The sequence below is a fragment of the Aethalodelphis obliquidens genome, unplaced genomic scaffold (genome assembly GCF_003676395.1).
Source record: "Aethalodelphis obliquidens isolate GAN/ISIS:26980383/991018 unplaced genomic scaffold, ASM367639v1 scaffold12, whole genome shotgun sequence".
Lineage (NCBI taxonomy): Eukaryota > Metazoa > Chordata > Mammalia > Artiodactyla > Delphinidae > Aethalodelphis > Aethalodelphis obliquidens.
Genome location: NW_020837956.1, coordinates 37,459,586 through 37,475,404, shown reverse-complemented (window position 1 = coordinate 37,475,404; position 15,819 = coordinate 37,459,586). Strand labels below are relative to the sequence as shown.

The following is a 15,819-nucleotide window of genomic DNA, read 5'->3' as shown; positions in this document are numbered from 1 at the left end:
GTCCAAAGGATGACAACAGGTGTCATAAGGGGGGAACATGGGTTTATGCTCAAATAAAATTTGGTAAATCAAAGTTAACTTGATTTCTTTATGAAAAGGTGTCTCTGATCCTTTAATGTACAAGAGGGAGCTATAATATGAAGTGTTTCCCACACAGATTTGACCAGGGAGTATTTGTTTGCTTTACTTCTCACATTAAAAAGTTTAAGGGACCAATGTTTTTTTGGAATATACATTGAGAAATGATGCATTATAAACTTTTACTTGCTTCATCTTATTAAAAGTTACTTCTGTCAAAGGGACCAACTCACCTCACAGGTAAAGCTTTAGTGGTTTGCTCTGGCAATTCAGGCGGATTCACAAACATCAATTTGAGGAGGAGCTCCAAATACCCAATATGTCTTGCCAATCTAGTACTGAGGACCCAGGCCCAATTCCAATTCTCTCCTTCCCTTCGTCCACCAAAGTAAACGACAACTGAAATTCACGGTTTAAAACAAAATTATCCAGAACAATCATTAGTCAAGCAGCCTCTTTTCTCCAAACAGTCAAGTATCAAGTAGTAACAGGCAGACTTACATAATTTTCATGGTCCCATTCCATTTCCTAACTACTCCTCAAAGAATTACTCAATTAATTAACCTCCCCCAACATACATCAGGTATGTGAAAAATGGAAAGTAAGCTGACTAAAATATGACATAAGAAACACAATCAGAAAGATAATGCCTTAAACAGAAACATAACCCTTAGTTCTGATTCAAACATAAAGACTGGTTTTATCACTACTTGCAAATGCTGAAGTTACCAGTAGTTCCTCCAAAGGTAAATCTATTTCCTTTCTTGCAACTGAAGACACTCGCGAGAACAGGGATTATATATATTTATTACTTTGCTTTTAGATAAAATAAAAATTACAGGCATGGTCAAAATGATCAAGAGCACGTCATGACAGCTATAAAAACTTATTTTTAAAAAAGGACTTAAATATAAATCATTAATTAACATATAAAAGGGAAAGTATAATAAATAAAAGTTCTGCTTCAATATTAACAAGTAGTGCACTAGTTTTTAAAGCTGTACCAGCCAGGCTGGGAACAATGTTCCTCTAGGCCAACTTACAAAATAGCAAAAAAACAATTTTCTCACCTAATTATGAAAATCTCTTACAGACTTTAGGAGAAAGATATAGATACAATTTTAAGTAAAACAATGAGTTTTGACATTCTCTACATTTTTGAAAATGACAAAAGGCAAAGACTTACTAAAAAATATATATAAGAGAGCCAAGAAGCTCAATGACACGGCTATTCCAAGATTTGGGTCAATCGTAAAAGCAAACAATAAACCAAGGCCTCCACAAAGGAGCAGGGTCAGAAATACTATAAGCCATGAAAACTGAAAAAGAGGTTCAATCTGTTGTCCTGCAAAGGTTTTCATTTCATCTGAAAGAGAATTTAATATGAAAACATTATTTGTTTTATTTAAGAAATACAACTTCAAACATTTTGAAAATTTCACATTTTCAATATAAACATTTACTGAGCACTTACCAAGTCCCTAGATAGAATGCTGGTACTTAACCATTTTAACCAACGTTCTCTTCTGATAAGAATCTCATTCCCTAGGGGTACCTGTACCCTTGACCCTTGTCCTACCCACTCTCTTGCTTCCTACTGAAAATGCACAAAATCCTCTTTCATATATTCCCATCTGTTAAGATTTTGATATTTATTCTTGTGGTTTGTATCACACAATCAACAAGGTACTGTTTCCAGATATAAAACTAAAAACTATTTTTCTGTTATGTGTCTTCAAACTATTATACCTAGCTATAGCACCACCATTCCTCCCCGCTCCTCCTCACCCCTTCTCCCTCCAATTACATTTGAGGATCACTGCTCTTAAAGGTGTGTGCTCAGTCCAGATGAGCCCTGAACAAGGCATTCTTACTACTAAACTTAGCAAGAATTTTATAGGCAATACTGACACCTGTCCTTGAAGAACGAGTGAGATTTTGCCAAACTAAAGGAGTGGGGCTTAGCGGGGAGGTGGGGGACCTGTCCAGGAAGCTCCTAGTAGAGGAGGCCACTCAGGAAGGGTCTAGTGGGCTCGCGTGGGCGCAGAGAGCCCCTACGCCTACAGCCCTGAGCACACACGGGGGGGCAGTCCCGGCAGGGGTGCTCACGCAAACTGACAGTCTGTGAAGGACCTGGGTAGGACAGTTATAAACAGCACTCGCAGGGAATGTGCTACGAAGGGGTTTTAAGTATGCTATAACACAACTGGATCTCTGTTTTAGAAAGAGAACTCAAATAACGGTGTAGGGATCAACCACATACCCATACATAAAACTCTATTCTACCATACGACCCAGCAATCCCACTACTGGGCATATACCCTGAGAAAACCATAATTCAAAAAGAGTCATGTACCAAAATGTTCATTGCAGCTCTATTTACAATAGCCAGGACATGGAAGCAACCTAAGTGTCCATCAACAGATGAATGGATAAAGAAGATGTAGCACATATATACAATGGAACATTACTCAGCCATAGAAATGAAATTGAGTTATTTTTAGTGAGGTGGATGGACCTAGACTCTGTCATACAGAGTGAAGTTAAGTCAGAAAGAGAAAAACAAATACCATATGCTAACACATATATATGGAATCTAAGAAAGAAAAAAAAAAGGTCATGAAGAACCTAGGGGCAAGACACAGACCTACTAGAGAATGGACTTGAGGATATGGGGAGGGGTAAGGGTAAGCTGTGACAAAGTGAGAGAGTGGCATGGACGTATATACACTACCAAACGTAAAACAGATAGCTAGCAGGAAGCAGCCGCATAGCACAGGGAGATCAGCTCGGTGCTTTGTGACCACCTAGACGGGTGGGATAGGGACGGTGGGAGGGAGGGAGACGCAAGAGGGAAGAGATATGTATATTTATAACTGATATGTATATGTATAACATATGTATAACTGATTCACTTTGTTATAAAGCAGAAACTAACACACCATTGTAAAGCAATTATACTCCAATAAAGATGTTTAAAAAAAAAAAACTCCATTCTTCTTTACTTAAAAAAACAAAAATACACAAGAGAAAACTTTTTAATATATGCAGACTTTTTACAAACATACCTTCTAGTTTCTTGAGCAAGAAGGATTTCCCACTTCCCCACTGTGCATACAGCCCCACACAAATGGGCGGCTGCATGGTAGGTTCACTGAGAATATCTGCCAGGGCACTGCTATACAAATCATAACCAAGCATGTCACCATCTGTTTCCGTAGGAGACAAGTGTCCTGTAATTATAAACACATCATATCCTTGCATTAAAGACATTACTATTAAAAAGTAGCATCAATTTTCATTTATTAATTGTTTACTTAATTGAGGAAAAACACTTATTTTAAATGGTTAGACCTGTGTAAAAATAGGTTCAGAGGTGCTTAAGTTAATACCATATTTCATAAAACTTAAGATACCTACTAATTATAAGATGCATCATTATTATGTACGACTAAGAAAGAAAAAGTGCTGCCAATTTATGACACGATGCTTTCTTACCCATCAATTATAAGACATATTCCAACTTCAGGGATGCTAAAATGTGGAGTAAAGTAGATTTTACAATCGATAAAATGATTAAAACAATAACTAGTCCTTCAGAATCATTTTAATATGTATAATACCTATATAAAGAATGCTATGTTAGTGAAAATCGTAATAGATAACCAGAGAAAACGAGACATTCTATGGTTCCAGACAGAAAGGTTCAATAACTTAAAAAGAGCAATTCTCCCCCACATTAATCTACCACTTTAAGGCAATTCCAATAATAATATTCCATGAGGGTATTTTGAAAAGCTGAAAAGCAAGAAGAACATGTAAAAATAGCTATGAAAAATAATTTAAAGACTACCAAAAAGTAGCTGTCTTTGAAGAAGAATCAAAATACATTCTAAAGCTACAATAATTACAACATCACAGAACTCACACAGGATATTAACATGTGGCATTTCAAATCAGTGGGGAAAGGATGAATTAGTAAGTGGTATTGGGAGAAGTAAGCCATCCATTTTTTTAAATAAAATTAAAACTCTGCATCTCATACTTTAACAAAAATAAGTTTCTGAAACATTAAAAAATTAAATGTAAAGAGTAAAACTATAAAAGCACTAGAAGAAAATATAAGAGAAAAAACTATAAAAATCTTTGTGTGGAAAAGGCCTTTCTTTCTCAATATAATACTAAAGCCAGAACTGCAGGAAAAGACCAACAAGTAAACTACAAATTTATATAACTATTGGATGGGGAATTAAAAAACCCCAACACCATAAACAAAGAATAAGCACGGGAGAGAGATACAATATATAGGCTGGATCCAGGATCAATATCCTTAAAGACACAAAAATCAATTTTTAAATAATTTTAAAAACTCAAGAAAAAAGACAGCAAAGGATACAAAGAGGAAAATAGCAAAAATGCAAATAGCCTATGAACATATTAAAAGATCTCAATCTCACTAATAATTTTACAATGCCAATTACAATGAAATTTTTTCTTATTGATCTGATTAGAAAGCTTAAGGAAGCTGGAAATATCCAGTTTTAGCAAGGTTGCAGGAAACTGCACTATCATACATGGTCTAAGGAAGGAGAAATTGTTACAACCATTTTGGAAAGTCTATCAAAATTGAACATCCACTGACTTGCCAATTCTACTTCTGGGAGTTTATTCCAAGAAAATAATCCTAAAAATAAGAGTTAACAGATATACGTACAAAAAAGATGTTCACTTCAGCACTAGCTTTTAACAGCAAAACAAACCAAATATTCATCAATAAAGAACTGAATGTACTATTAGAACTTAGAATGAAAGATTGTGCAACAATTAAAATATGGTATAGTTCATTATTTAAAACTTTTATATTATGGTATCTCAAGTTTTTTAAGGCTATATACATAGTATAAAACATTTTTAGAAATGTAAAGAAAATCTTGGCAAGTCATTCAAACAATTACAAATTAGGAGATAAAGGACAATAGGAAATTTGAACTTTCTACTGTATTCGTGTTTTAATTCTTAAAATTTAATGTGTGCATTATTATCAACAGAAAAAAATATTTTAAAATATAACTCATAATGTTGAACAGAATCATACTTGCTTATGTAAGTAAACAGCTAAACTGGAAGGTGGCAGGATTCTACTATCTCCTGTTGGTTTCTGGGACTAACATGTCTGTTTTTTAACTCTAGTAGAAAACTGTTCCGTATTTCAAAAGACCACATGTGAATGATTACATTCTCATGTGCATCCTTTACAAGCAAAAACTATTTTAGTACAACATTCAAGGCATTATGTGCTAGATGTTATGGAGGATACAAGAAGAAAGAATCCCTGCCCTGAATAACTTGGAATCTGGAAGGGAGAAAATTCTAAAAGAAATAAGGGAGAAAATTTTAAAAGAAACAAAATAAAAGGCCATATGTAATAAGTATTAAAAAAGGAAATATAAACACAAATGCTTAAGTATTCAAATGAGGCAAAAATTGTATCTGGTTAGGCAGATCAGTTAAAACGTCACTGAGAACAAGACAACTGACTCCAGCCTTGGAGAGAGATGATTTTAACAAGAACGTTCATGGGGATGGAGAGGACACAGCACAAGCAAAGGTAGAGAGCCACACTCTGAAAACAGAGTGCATTTTGATAAAAGCACAAAGAATACCTGAGAGAATAACAGGGGGAAGAGAGTTTTAGAAAAGTAGGCTAGATTTCTAGAAGTCTTAAAAGCTGATTGTTGACTCTGAATGTACTTAATGTGAATGCTACAATATAATGAAAAACAGCTTTAGACAGGGAAAAGTTATTTTTCTACAGTAAAGTAATAACTTTCTTAACTTTTATAATCTTCAGTTAAGTGAGAAATGCAAAACTGCTGGAAGTCTCTTAATTTTTTCATAGACATTCATTTCTTAAAAGCCCAGTTAGGTACAAAACCCAATACTTACTGGCTCCAAATATTTGAGTTAAAATACTTTTCTGATGGCTACAGTCAATGTTGTAGGGAGTCTCGCCTGCTTTGTTGGGCCTATAAAGTAACCGTCCATCTTTGGGATTTCTTAAAAGAAGTTCTGCCAGTTTCCGACTCCTCCCACGAATAGCAATATGCAAAGGAGTGTCTCCTTTCTGTAAAATAGTGGCAGGAAACTTGAACTTTCACATTTCTTACATATAGTACATACAGAGTAACAATTTTCATGCTTCTATAAAATAACAGAAAATCCGAACTTCTCATATTTTTCATACAGAATGTATAAATAATATGAATTTTTATCTCTGTAACCTCCCCACAATTTCTTTCTCTAGTTCCTTCCCTAGCTTTTCTCAGGTATTATTTCTCCCACAGCCTTCTAGAACGAAAGAGGACAAGCAACAGGCTTTTTCCTTGCGGCTCCTCCCAGGCCCTGGATCCACCTCCATCACAGGTTAGTAACCATCTATCATCCAGATACTTACTGTCCACAGATGTCAACCACCTTCCTCAACTAATTTATATTCTATTTCACAACGTGGTCTCCATTTGTCTAGACAGCTTCCCAATCCATGCTGATATTCCACTAGCACAAGCGACCTCGTCCTTCCTCACGCCCTTTGTCACCATTATGTTAGTTCCCTACATTCTCTTCCTCAGAGTCCTCTATGTTGAATCCATCCTTCTCTGGCTACTACAACTTCTTCCGTTCTCCTCAGCTTTCACGGCTCCCTAACATCAACCTGCCTTCTTCCCTTATTAGAATCTCCATCATATTAGTATTCGCATCCAACACTAAGGAAAGAAAACTAATACGTAAAAAAAAAAACAAATTCAGTCCGCAAGGTGTTCTCCACTTTTTACTTCACAAACATCTCTCTTAAAGACAATGACCCACAAGTTAACAAATGAAATTCTCAGTTCTCACCCACTCACTTCCTGTGGCTTCTACAGCACAACCTTATCGTGATTTTGAATCTCCTCTTCTGCCTCAGGTCTACTTCTTCCTTTTCTAGATTCCCTTCCTACATCCTAAATATGGCAGAAAAGCTACGTATCGAGCTCACTATATAGTAAGGCACTGAGCTGGATAATTTGGGGGATATGGAGATGATAGACAAAACAGTCCATGGCCTTAACTAAGTTACAATGTAACAGAAGGAGACTGGATAAACATGCACATTCGTAAAACAAACTAGAATGTGACACACGCTGTAAGGAAAGTTTGACCTCAGCTTCCATCTTTCTTCCAAACTGATGATCTTAGTCACTTCCATGCAGCTCTCATCTCTTGGTAACTAACTGTGAAATTCCTATCACCAGCCTTGATTTCTGGCCCAAATTCAAGCCCTATCGGTCACGGCCTCCTGAACATCTTAGCCTTCAAACTAACCACATCTAAACTGAATTTCACCATCTTATTTCTCCACCTGAACTCCATTTCTTATCCCCAAACATGTGAGAAGGAAGAATATCATCAGTGGCATTTCAGCCAGACACAAAATTTCTGAAAATGCAGAGAAGACATCAACACACCCTGCCCGTTTATGCTGAAGATAAACAGAGATTGGTGATGGGCCAGGTAAAAATAACATTAATCTTTATTCTTAAATTTTTTTTATGTAATCCTTTATGAAGAGCCAGGTTCAAGACTTTTACAAGTTTGTATTCCAAATTCGAGCAGGACAGCACCTTATTCATCCTTTGTAAGTATGTGTGAACGAATGCACATTCACTCCAAGAACATTCCAGATATCACGTGTGCTTCTCAGCAAGTATGTGCTGACTTAAGACAAAGCACACACAACAGGGTCCGAGACAGGGCACCTTAAAGGGCACGTAGTCCAGTGGGGTTCCCTTTTGCAAATTAGGGGACCAGTGCCAGAAAGTAGTCAACAGCAGAAAGAGAAAAACAGGCAATACAGAAGTTTTCTAGAAAGTTAATTATATTCAATTTCAACAACTTCTCTTTGACTTTATGCCCTCACTTTTAAGATTAAAATTTTTCTTTATATTTTCTTTCTTTTATATTAATATGATATTAATATACATTAATATATATACCATATATAAATACATTAATATGGTAATAATAGGTAGGAGGCTTTTCTGTGTTTTTTTTAATAATGTTTCTTGATAAAATAAAAGGCAAATATATATAAATTCTGTGTTTTTTGTTTAATTGCCTCACGAATAATAAAAAGATAAGCTTCAATCTATTATGGATTAGGAGAGCCCAAATCATATTATATATTCAGAGGGAAAAATTTATATTTCTTAGTTCATACAGAAATAACTTCTTTTCTGTGAGGAAATCAATTTGAAGTAGAGAAAGAAACCTGCTTAAAATGTAGACCAACTAAAACCAGGAATCAATTCTATATGAAGTATTAAGCAATTGACAGTTAAATTTATTATGGAAAATATGAACATTCCTCTAAAAGGATTAAGGCAAGGACACATGGCAGAACATCTCTCCTGCTAGTGAACGTGAATGCCAGTCTCCTTTGAGAGTCTATCTTCTCCAGCCCCTTTTGGATTCTTTCTTCCTGTTTCTCTGAACAAGCTCCACACCTGATGACATCCTCCTTGCATGGTGGTCAATGCGCCTTGCCATAACTGATCTGAGCCATAGAGGGAACCTCTGAAGCAGCTGCTTTGCTGCATACTGAGCCCGGCCACTCCTCAGAATGCTCTCAGAACAGCCAAGAAGATCTCACAGCATCCAAATCCCACACAAATAGCCCCAGCAAGTAATCTCTCAGACCCCCATTAAACCCACCGGATATACAGTCAGTCTACCTATAGCCCTCAAAAAAAACTGCTCTCTACACAGATGTTTTTACCTTATCTACGGCAGATACTTTAGCTCCTTTATCCAGCAGCAGCTCTACTACTTCTATATTTCTCATCTTGGTAGCCTTTATAAGAGGTGTTTCACCATCCTGTGGGCACAGATAAGAAAGTTTGCCAGATTAATACCTTTACTCCTAAATCTTTAAAGTCACATAAACACACGTGTCAAGAATTCAAATATCTGACCAGTCTATATTGAAAATGTTCTCAAGGAAACATAGTTGGAAAAACTAACAAGTGCTTTTCCTTTCATAACCAATCACTTGTATCAAAATACTTTTATATCACTCAACAGAGCAAGAGATGTGCCCCACTACTTATCAGCCGCTTCTGCCCCTCACCACTGTCTTTCCCCAGGCCCACCGCTGACACCTGCGCCACCTCCTCCAGAGGCTGCTTCCCGTTCTGACCACCTCACCCAAGTAGCCCACTACCTAGCCTGTCAATGTCCAGACAAGCCAGCGTCTAGATCTGTCAGATGTTGTCACCAGCGCCTCTGTGCTTCTAAGGAAGGACCTGTGTACAACAGGGAAACAACCTGATACGAGCAGTATGCCTTTGGGAAACCTTAAAAGAGTTTACAATTGCTTTCAAAATCAAATTAATAGAAATAAGAAGAGACCACAGTTCAGCACTGAATTAGGAAAAAGCAAAATCTGGTCAGAAGCCACGTGTGGTCACAGTAGCTGACACAAAGGTCTAGAAGAAAAAGAAACAAGATTCCAAGGAGCCACCACCTGCAAAGCAGAAGGTATCCCAGGAGAAGCTCTGCCCCAGGGCACTGAGGTTACCATCACTGGTTCAGAAGATGCTGCTCCAAATCTCTAACGGATGAAATAGGATTGTCTTACGGGTGATTCCGTAAGTTTGCTTTATTCATTCCTGCCATTTCAATCCAGAACTCCAAATATATTTTCCTCATGGACAACTATCACATGTAAAGCCAAATATAATCACTAAAGTCTTATACAGTTTTATACTTTCCACATGATTTGAGTAAAATAGACTAAAAGTGGTTGGTTTGGGGAACCAATAACCACACACAATGATATTTTAAAAGGAAATGTGTTCTGCATTCCAAACAACAGGAGCATAAAATAATTCTGGGGAAATGATCTGTCCACAATTTATGAAGAGCTGATACTGTACTTTCTGATTAAAATAAATTAAATAACAATTAAAATAAATTACACATTGCATTTTGCTGTGAATACACAACTCCTGAAAGGATATAAACTTACTCCTCAATTTAATACAGAACATTTCCAGTTAAATCAGTATAATTCTAATATCAAACAACTGTAAAAAATTGAAAAAAATAAGCAGTACTAACATTCAGCACTAGGTATTGCTAAGAGAACAGAAATGTCATTTATACCTTTGTGCATATTTCAGTGTCAGGATTGCACTGTAAGATATCTCTCACCATCGTTGCATTTCCTTTCTCAACAGCCCAATACAAAGCAGTTTTATTGTCCTGCATAATAAAAAAATCAACAACCACTTCATATAAGATATAATATTAAAAACTTCTATTTGTAAATATAAAACATTATTAACATTCCTATTAAAGCATTAATATATCTTACCAAGAAGCAGCATGGTAGAAAATAACATTAATCCTTATTCTATCTTGCATTTACTTGTGAGAAATTCTTTATGAAAGAAGCCTAAGAAAACTTAATACTTCTTGACTGAGAAAGCAGCAACCCCACATAGTTGATAAGGGAAACTATGCTTTTGGAAAGCAAACAGGTTTCAGGACCCTGCACTATGTTGGAAGTCATCAGTACCTGAGCTCTGTATCCTGTGATAAGTCACATAAATATTCTGACTTTCGGCTTTTGGCTTTTCATCTGCCCAATCTTTTCAAAAGATAATGCATAAGAGTGTACTACACAAACATATGGTGAATTGTTTTTTTACCATGTTTAGCTTTCTTAATCTCTATACTGCACCTATATACTGATCTTCATCAGATCCTTTAAAATCCTATCTAGTTCAAAAACCAAAAACAGATCCATGTGGACTTTGAATGCAGAGGTAGAGAACAAAAACACTGACTAAAACATAGGAAAACAAAATTGACAGACACAAAGGAGATCGGTAAAAGTCTAAATAGATGATCCAGTCACCAACTTTTAGTGAAAATATGATTTTATCCCGAAAGACAGTGAATGACTCTCTGCCGCTGCCACATTAATTTTCCGACACCAAGATTTCCCCAATGCAGTTCCCTTCTCAACACTGTACACTAGTTTCCAGCCTCTCTGGCACTACGTCCCTTTCTTTTCTCTATCTCCCATCCCACCCTCCCCGCCATCCTGCTGACAAGCTGATTTATTCACCAACTAAGGAATACAGTCTTTCACTTTCCCTTCTTACTAAATTTTCTCATCCCATTATTCCACTATCCTTGCCTGAACTACCGAGCCTTCCTTCTCTCTCCCTATCTAACCCACCTTTTAAACTTAGCTTAAATTCTACCTTCCCTTAAAAGCTCTCCTTAATGCCCACTTTCCCCACCTCAAGACTCTTACATTTGAACCTTTCACTAGGCAATCATATACTATCTTATACCAAAAGTGGCAACACTTTTTATGTTTACATAAAAACATAAGAATAAATATAAACAAAACAAACTAAAACCTTCCTAACTAAAACACATGTTTCTTCAGGCAAGGGACCCATGTTAAGACCCTCATGGCATTTGGCATAATATTTATCAGTTTGATTCAAAAGTGGATTTGGATACAAGCTAAATACAAGGAAAAAAACTGAGCAGAAATGTAGACTCTCCAACCACAAAACAGGCTGTTCAGTACAGTTTTTTTTAATCTAAAGCTCTTGACATATTGGATATATTCTCAACTTTAGGGAAGCTTTTCCCTAAAATAAATAACCTTTACAGCTCTGTGAGCTATGACTGCCTTAAGCAAAATCCATAGGCACTACCAAGTGGTCCTGGGAAAGGCTAGCAAATGGGGGAAAAGGAGAAGAAAGATGAAACAACAGGAACAGAAGAACAATACATGGATGAAGAAGACAAAACAGAGGAAACACATACTAAAGAAAATAAGTCCCATACACTCAAAGTGCCACCAACTGCCTCGGTATCATAAACTACTCATGTCAGAACTGAATATATTTAGACATTAGTAAGGGAGGTGTATTTGAAAAACATGAACTTCTTTATGCTTTACTTCTATCTAAATCTAACTTGACATCAATACAGAAATTTCATAATAATGGCAGTGAAACTTAATAATACAGGCATCCATTAAACGTACTAGGATTTATATGTTTGTCTCCATAGGAAAACTGGAAGAATGACATTATGATCAGCCAACATATACAAACAATTATACTAAGATAACAACAGCCCTGTAATCACACACACCTGTCCTCTAATGTCTATATCAGCATATTTTTGAAGAAGTGCTCGAACAATTTCCACATGACCACCTCTGACAGCACCAATTAAAACAGTATCTCCACTCTAAAAAGACAAAAAAAAAAACCAAGGTGAATTGATGATGGAACAAAAAACACTGTTTTCAAGTTAAAATTAGTCATGTATTAATTTAACAGATTTTTTCTGAAAATTTCTTGGAAAAAATTATCTCTAAATAACAGAAAGTTAACTAATATTAATACCTGATATTAATAACCTTCAGAATAAGGGACAGAAGACTTTATACCTCAAAATGAGAACATTTATACCTGAAATTCCACAACAAAAGTTTAGAAAGATAAGTCACCCAGAACAATAAGCCATTCTATTTGAAGGTAACCAACCTCCCATTACAGATGTAAATTAAATAAAATGACACAGTGGCTGTCAATGAACCAGATGAACATTTGGAAATTACATAATACAAATCCCTTGGAATAATACTATATGACAAAAGCCATGGATTCTAAAAAGAAGGGAGTTATAAAGCTAGAGCCATCTGTGGGTTTATAACCACATTTAATTAAGGGAGAAGGTTGGTTCCCAGAACAGCACCTATATTCTATCAATTTGGCATTACAGGCCAACAGTGCACAAGACTCACTCCCCAGTACAAGGCTTAGATGAAGTTCACTACCTCATAAGGACATCTCTGCCCTGAAATTATATCCACCAAGCAATAATCATTATTAATTATATCTTCCCCTAGTTCAAATACTGTAAATGGCCTTTTTTTTTAACTGCTAAATTACAAATCAGTTGTATGAGTTTGGGTTGGGTGATTCCATAAGCTACAGCTCATCTCAATCCTAAGTGGGCCCCAGTGGGCTCTATAGCAAGATGCAGGTCCTCGAGGATTATTAAGTCTAGCACCATGATGTAGTACCTTAACTACTACATTAAAAGTGTAAATAAACCCATGGCAGACACATTTTAGTTGAGAATATTAGCATTAATGTGGGTTCAGACTAGTAAATTAATAAAAGGTTATAAATATTTCATTGCTTACGATGTGTCATGCACTGTTCTAGGCACTAGGAAATAAGATAGACAAGGTCCCAGCTCTGAGAGAATTTATAGCCTAGAGGAGACTAACAGACAACATACAATAAACACAAATAAGAAATCAGATAAATGTAATGCAAATAAAATATAGTGATTTGATAGAAAGTGACTGGGTAGCTACTTTGGCTTGGGTAGTCTTGAGAAATCAGGACTAATGTATAGGATTTGGTGCTTCAACAACAGGATATATAGATGCTGGTACCACTTACTGAGAGGGAGAAGACTGAGGGAAAAGCAGGTGTGGGATGAAACAAACAAGACACCTGTTTTGCTGTAAGTTAAGAAGCCCATTAGACATTCAAGTGGACAGTTCAAGTTGAGCTGGACAGACAAGTGTAGACTTCCGAGAAGAGGTGAGAACAAGAGATACCAATTTGAAAATTCTAGGTGTAAGGGTGGGAGACTTGAAGCCTTGGAACAATGAATAACAACAGCCATGAACAACACCTATAGTTAGGATGGTTTCAAGATCACATTTTCAATAACAGCATTATTTCTGAAAAATTTAGAAGAACACCTCCACAAAGATTGGAAAGTTTTAACTTATTAGTTCTAAAGGCAGAAATAAAACATCTTAAATGTATGTCATGCAGGAAGAATCTTGAAAGGTGGTGAGAAGTTAAGGTAACCTTCCATCAATGTCACCACTGAAAGACAAATTCTAAATAGATAACCTACCCTATCAGGTATGTTCACATATGTTCCAGCATCAAGTAGATCCTGTACAATTTCTGTATGTCCCTCCTTGGATGCAATCATCAAAGCTGTATTTCCATCCTTATCGGTTAAATTTACATTTGGATTCCTCTTCAAAATTTCTTTTACTGACTGTGTGTAGCCTCCTTTTACTGCCACAATAAGTGCAGTCATTGAATTCTACAAATCAAACAACACCCAAGAAATTAGTACTTTCAGAAAACATATAATTTATTCTATAGTCAAAAAACTGATGTTTTCAAATAGGTGGCCTATTATTAACAGTTATTTCTGATAATAAAATGCCAATATAAATAACCAGAAACAGACCAAAAGTGGCCAGAAGCATATTTTCCATTTTTGAAGATACATTAATTCTCTTCGGTCAATAGGACTGTTACGACATTCAATTCTTTAAATGATAATCCAAAATTGGAGTCATTTACAGTGAACAAACCCTCTCACTAAAGTATTGACATATAAAATAGCTGACAGGATGATTTAAAATTAAACACATTCTAAGTTAAATAATCCAAAGTAAGAATCAATCAGACTTCAAAGAATTGTCTATAATAAAATCTGTATGAAAAACTGAAGTAAAACAATGAATTAATAAGCTATAGAATATTTCAATAAAAGTATAACATATTTCCCTGTTTTCCACAGTGATCTACAAACCACATTTTCAAAAGTGTCTTATTTTTAGTGGTTCTTTTAAAAACTGCACATTTAATTTATAACAAAATCACATAATAGAAGAATCTGACTCATTATAAAAGAAATATTAAAACTTATTGTTGAGATTTTGATCTAGTTTGAGATACCATGCAATTTCCTTATAGAAATATTTCAGTTATTATATCAGCCCCCAGAACTAAGCCATAATTCTCTCAATATTAAAATAACACCGCCTTTTCAGATTCCTCAGCAGTCAATAACCATAGAGACAAGCCACTCATCCACTTGATAAACTGTCCAGAAAGGAGGCAAGTGAAAGGTATGACTTCCATGCCTGGGTAAGAATCATGCTCTATCTCCACACACCACTAAAATACTATGTACCCCTCGAAGGTCATCAATTAGTAGCTTCTGTCAACATGGACAATAGGAGGAGCTGGTTGGTATTATGCCAGGAAGTCACTTTTAATGATTTAGAATTCACTTTTGTTACATTGCAGCCAGAGATTTGGTAGCAACTCTTCTCAGAATCCTTTATGATCCATCTCACATAATAACAATAATTATGTTAACAGAAGTCTGTATTGTTTCTTGTGCATAAATGTCGTCTCCTTTACCTATATTCTTACAAGCTCAAGAGAAGAGCGATATGATAGGCTTCTCCAGTATCCCCAGCACATCTGGCACAGGGCTGGGTGGACAGCGGGTACTCAATAAGGAATTTATAACTGCTAGACTGTAAGATATACTGAACCAATTTTTAAGCTATATAGGTTTTGACCACAGATTTTTGATATTTTTAAATCTATTAGAGAAAACAAGTCACAGATTAAAATATCAAAAAATTATATTATTTTAGAATTTTAAAGAAAAGGTATTTTAACAAAATAGAAACTCTTTCCACAACAGTAATTCAAACAATTTGATTTGGGGAGTATTTTAATTTATACTAAGATTACTAAAAGATATTCCATATAGTTTTAGCCTCCCAAAATTTATGTGCATTAGCAATAAATCCTTAAA

General features: G+C 35.7%; 1 protein-coding gene across 4 annotated transcripts in view; it reads right to left on the bottom strand.

The window, feature by feature from the left end:
- KIDINS220 (kinase D interacting substrate 220) overlaps positions 1-15,819 on the bottom strand; it is a 94,812-nt gene that overhangs the window by 56,735 nt on the left and 22,258 nt on the right. For all 4 annotated transcript variants that reach the window (XM_027113859.1, XM_027113856.1, XM_027113857.1 and 1 more), the window contains exons 8-15: positions 14,101-14,298; positions 12,304-12,402; positions 10,282-10,380; positions 8,894-8,992; positions 6,025-6,202; positions 3,147-3,311; positions 1,265-1,444; positions 312-477 (exon numbers count right to left, since the gene is read on the bottom strand). In XM_027113859.1, coding sequence (XP_026969660.1) covers positions 312-477; positions 1,265-1,444; positions 3,147-3,311; positions 6,025-6,202; positions 8,894-8,992; positions 10,282-10,380; positions 12,304-12,402; positions 14,101-14,298 — 1,184 coding nt within the window. The remainder of the gene's footprint in view (positions 1-311; positions 478-1,264; positions 1,445-3,146; positions 3,312-6,024; positions 6,203-8,893; positions 8,993-10,281; positions 10,381-12,303; positions 12,403-14,100; positions 14,299-15,819) is intronic.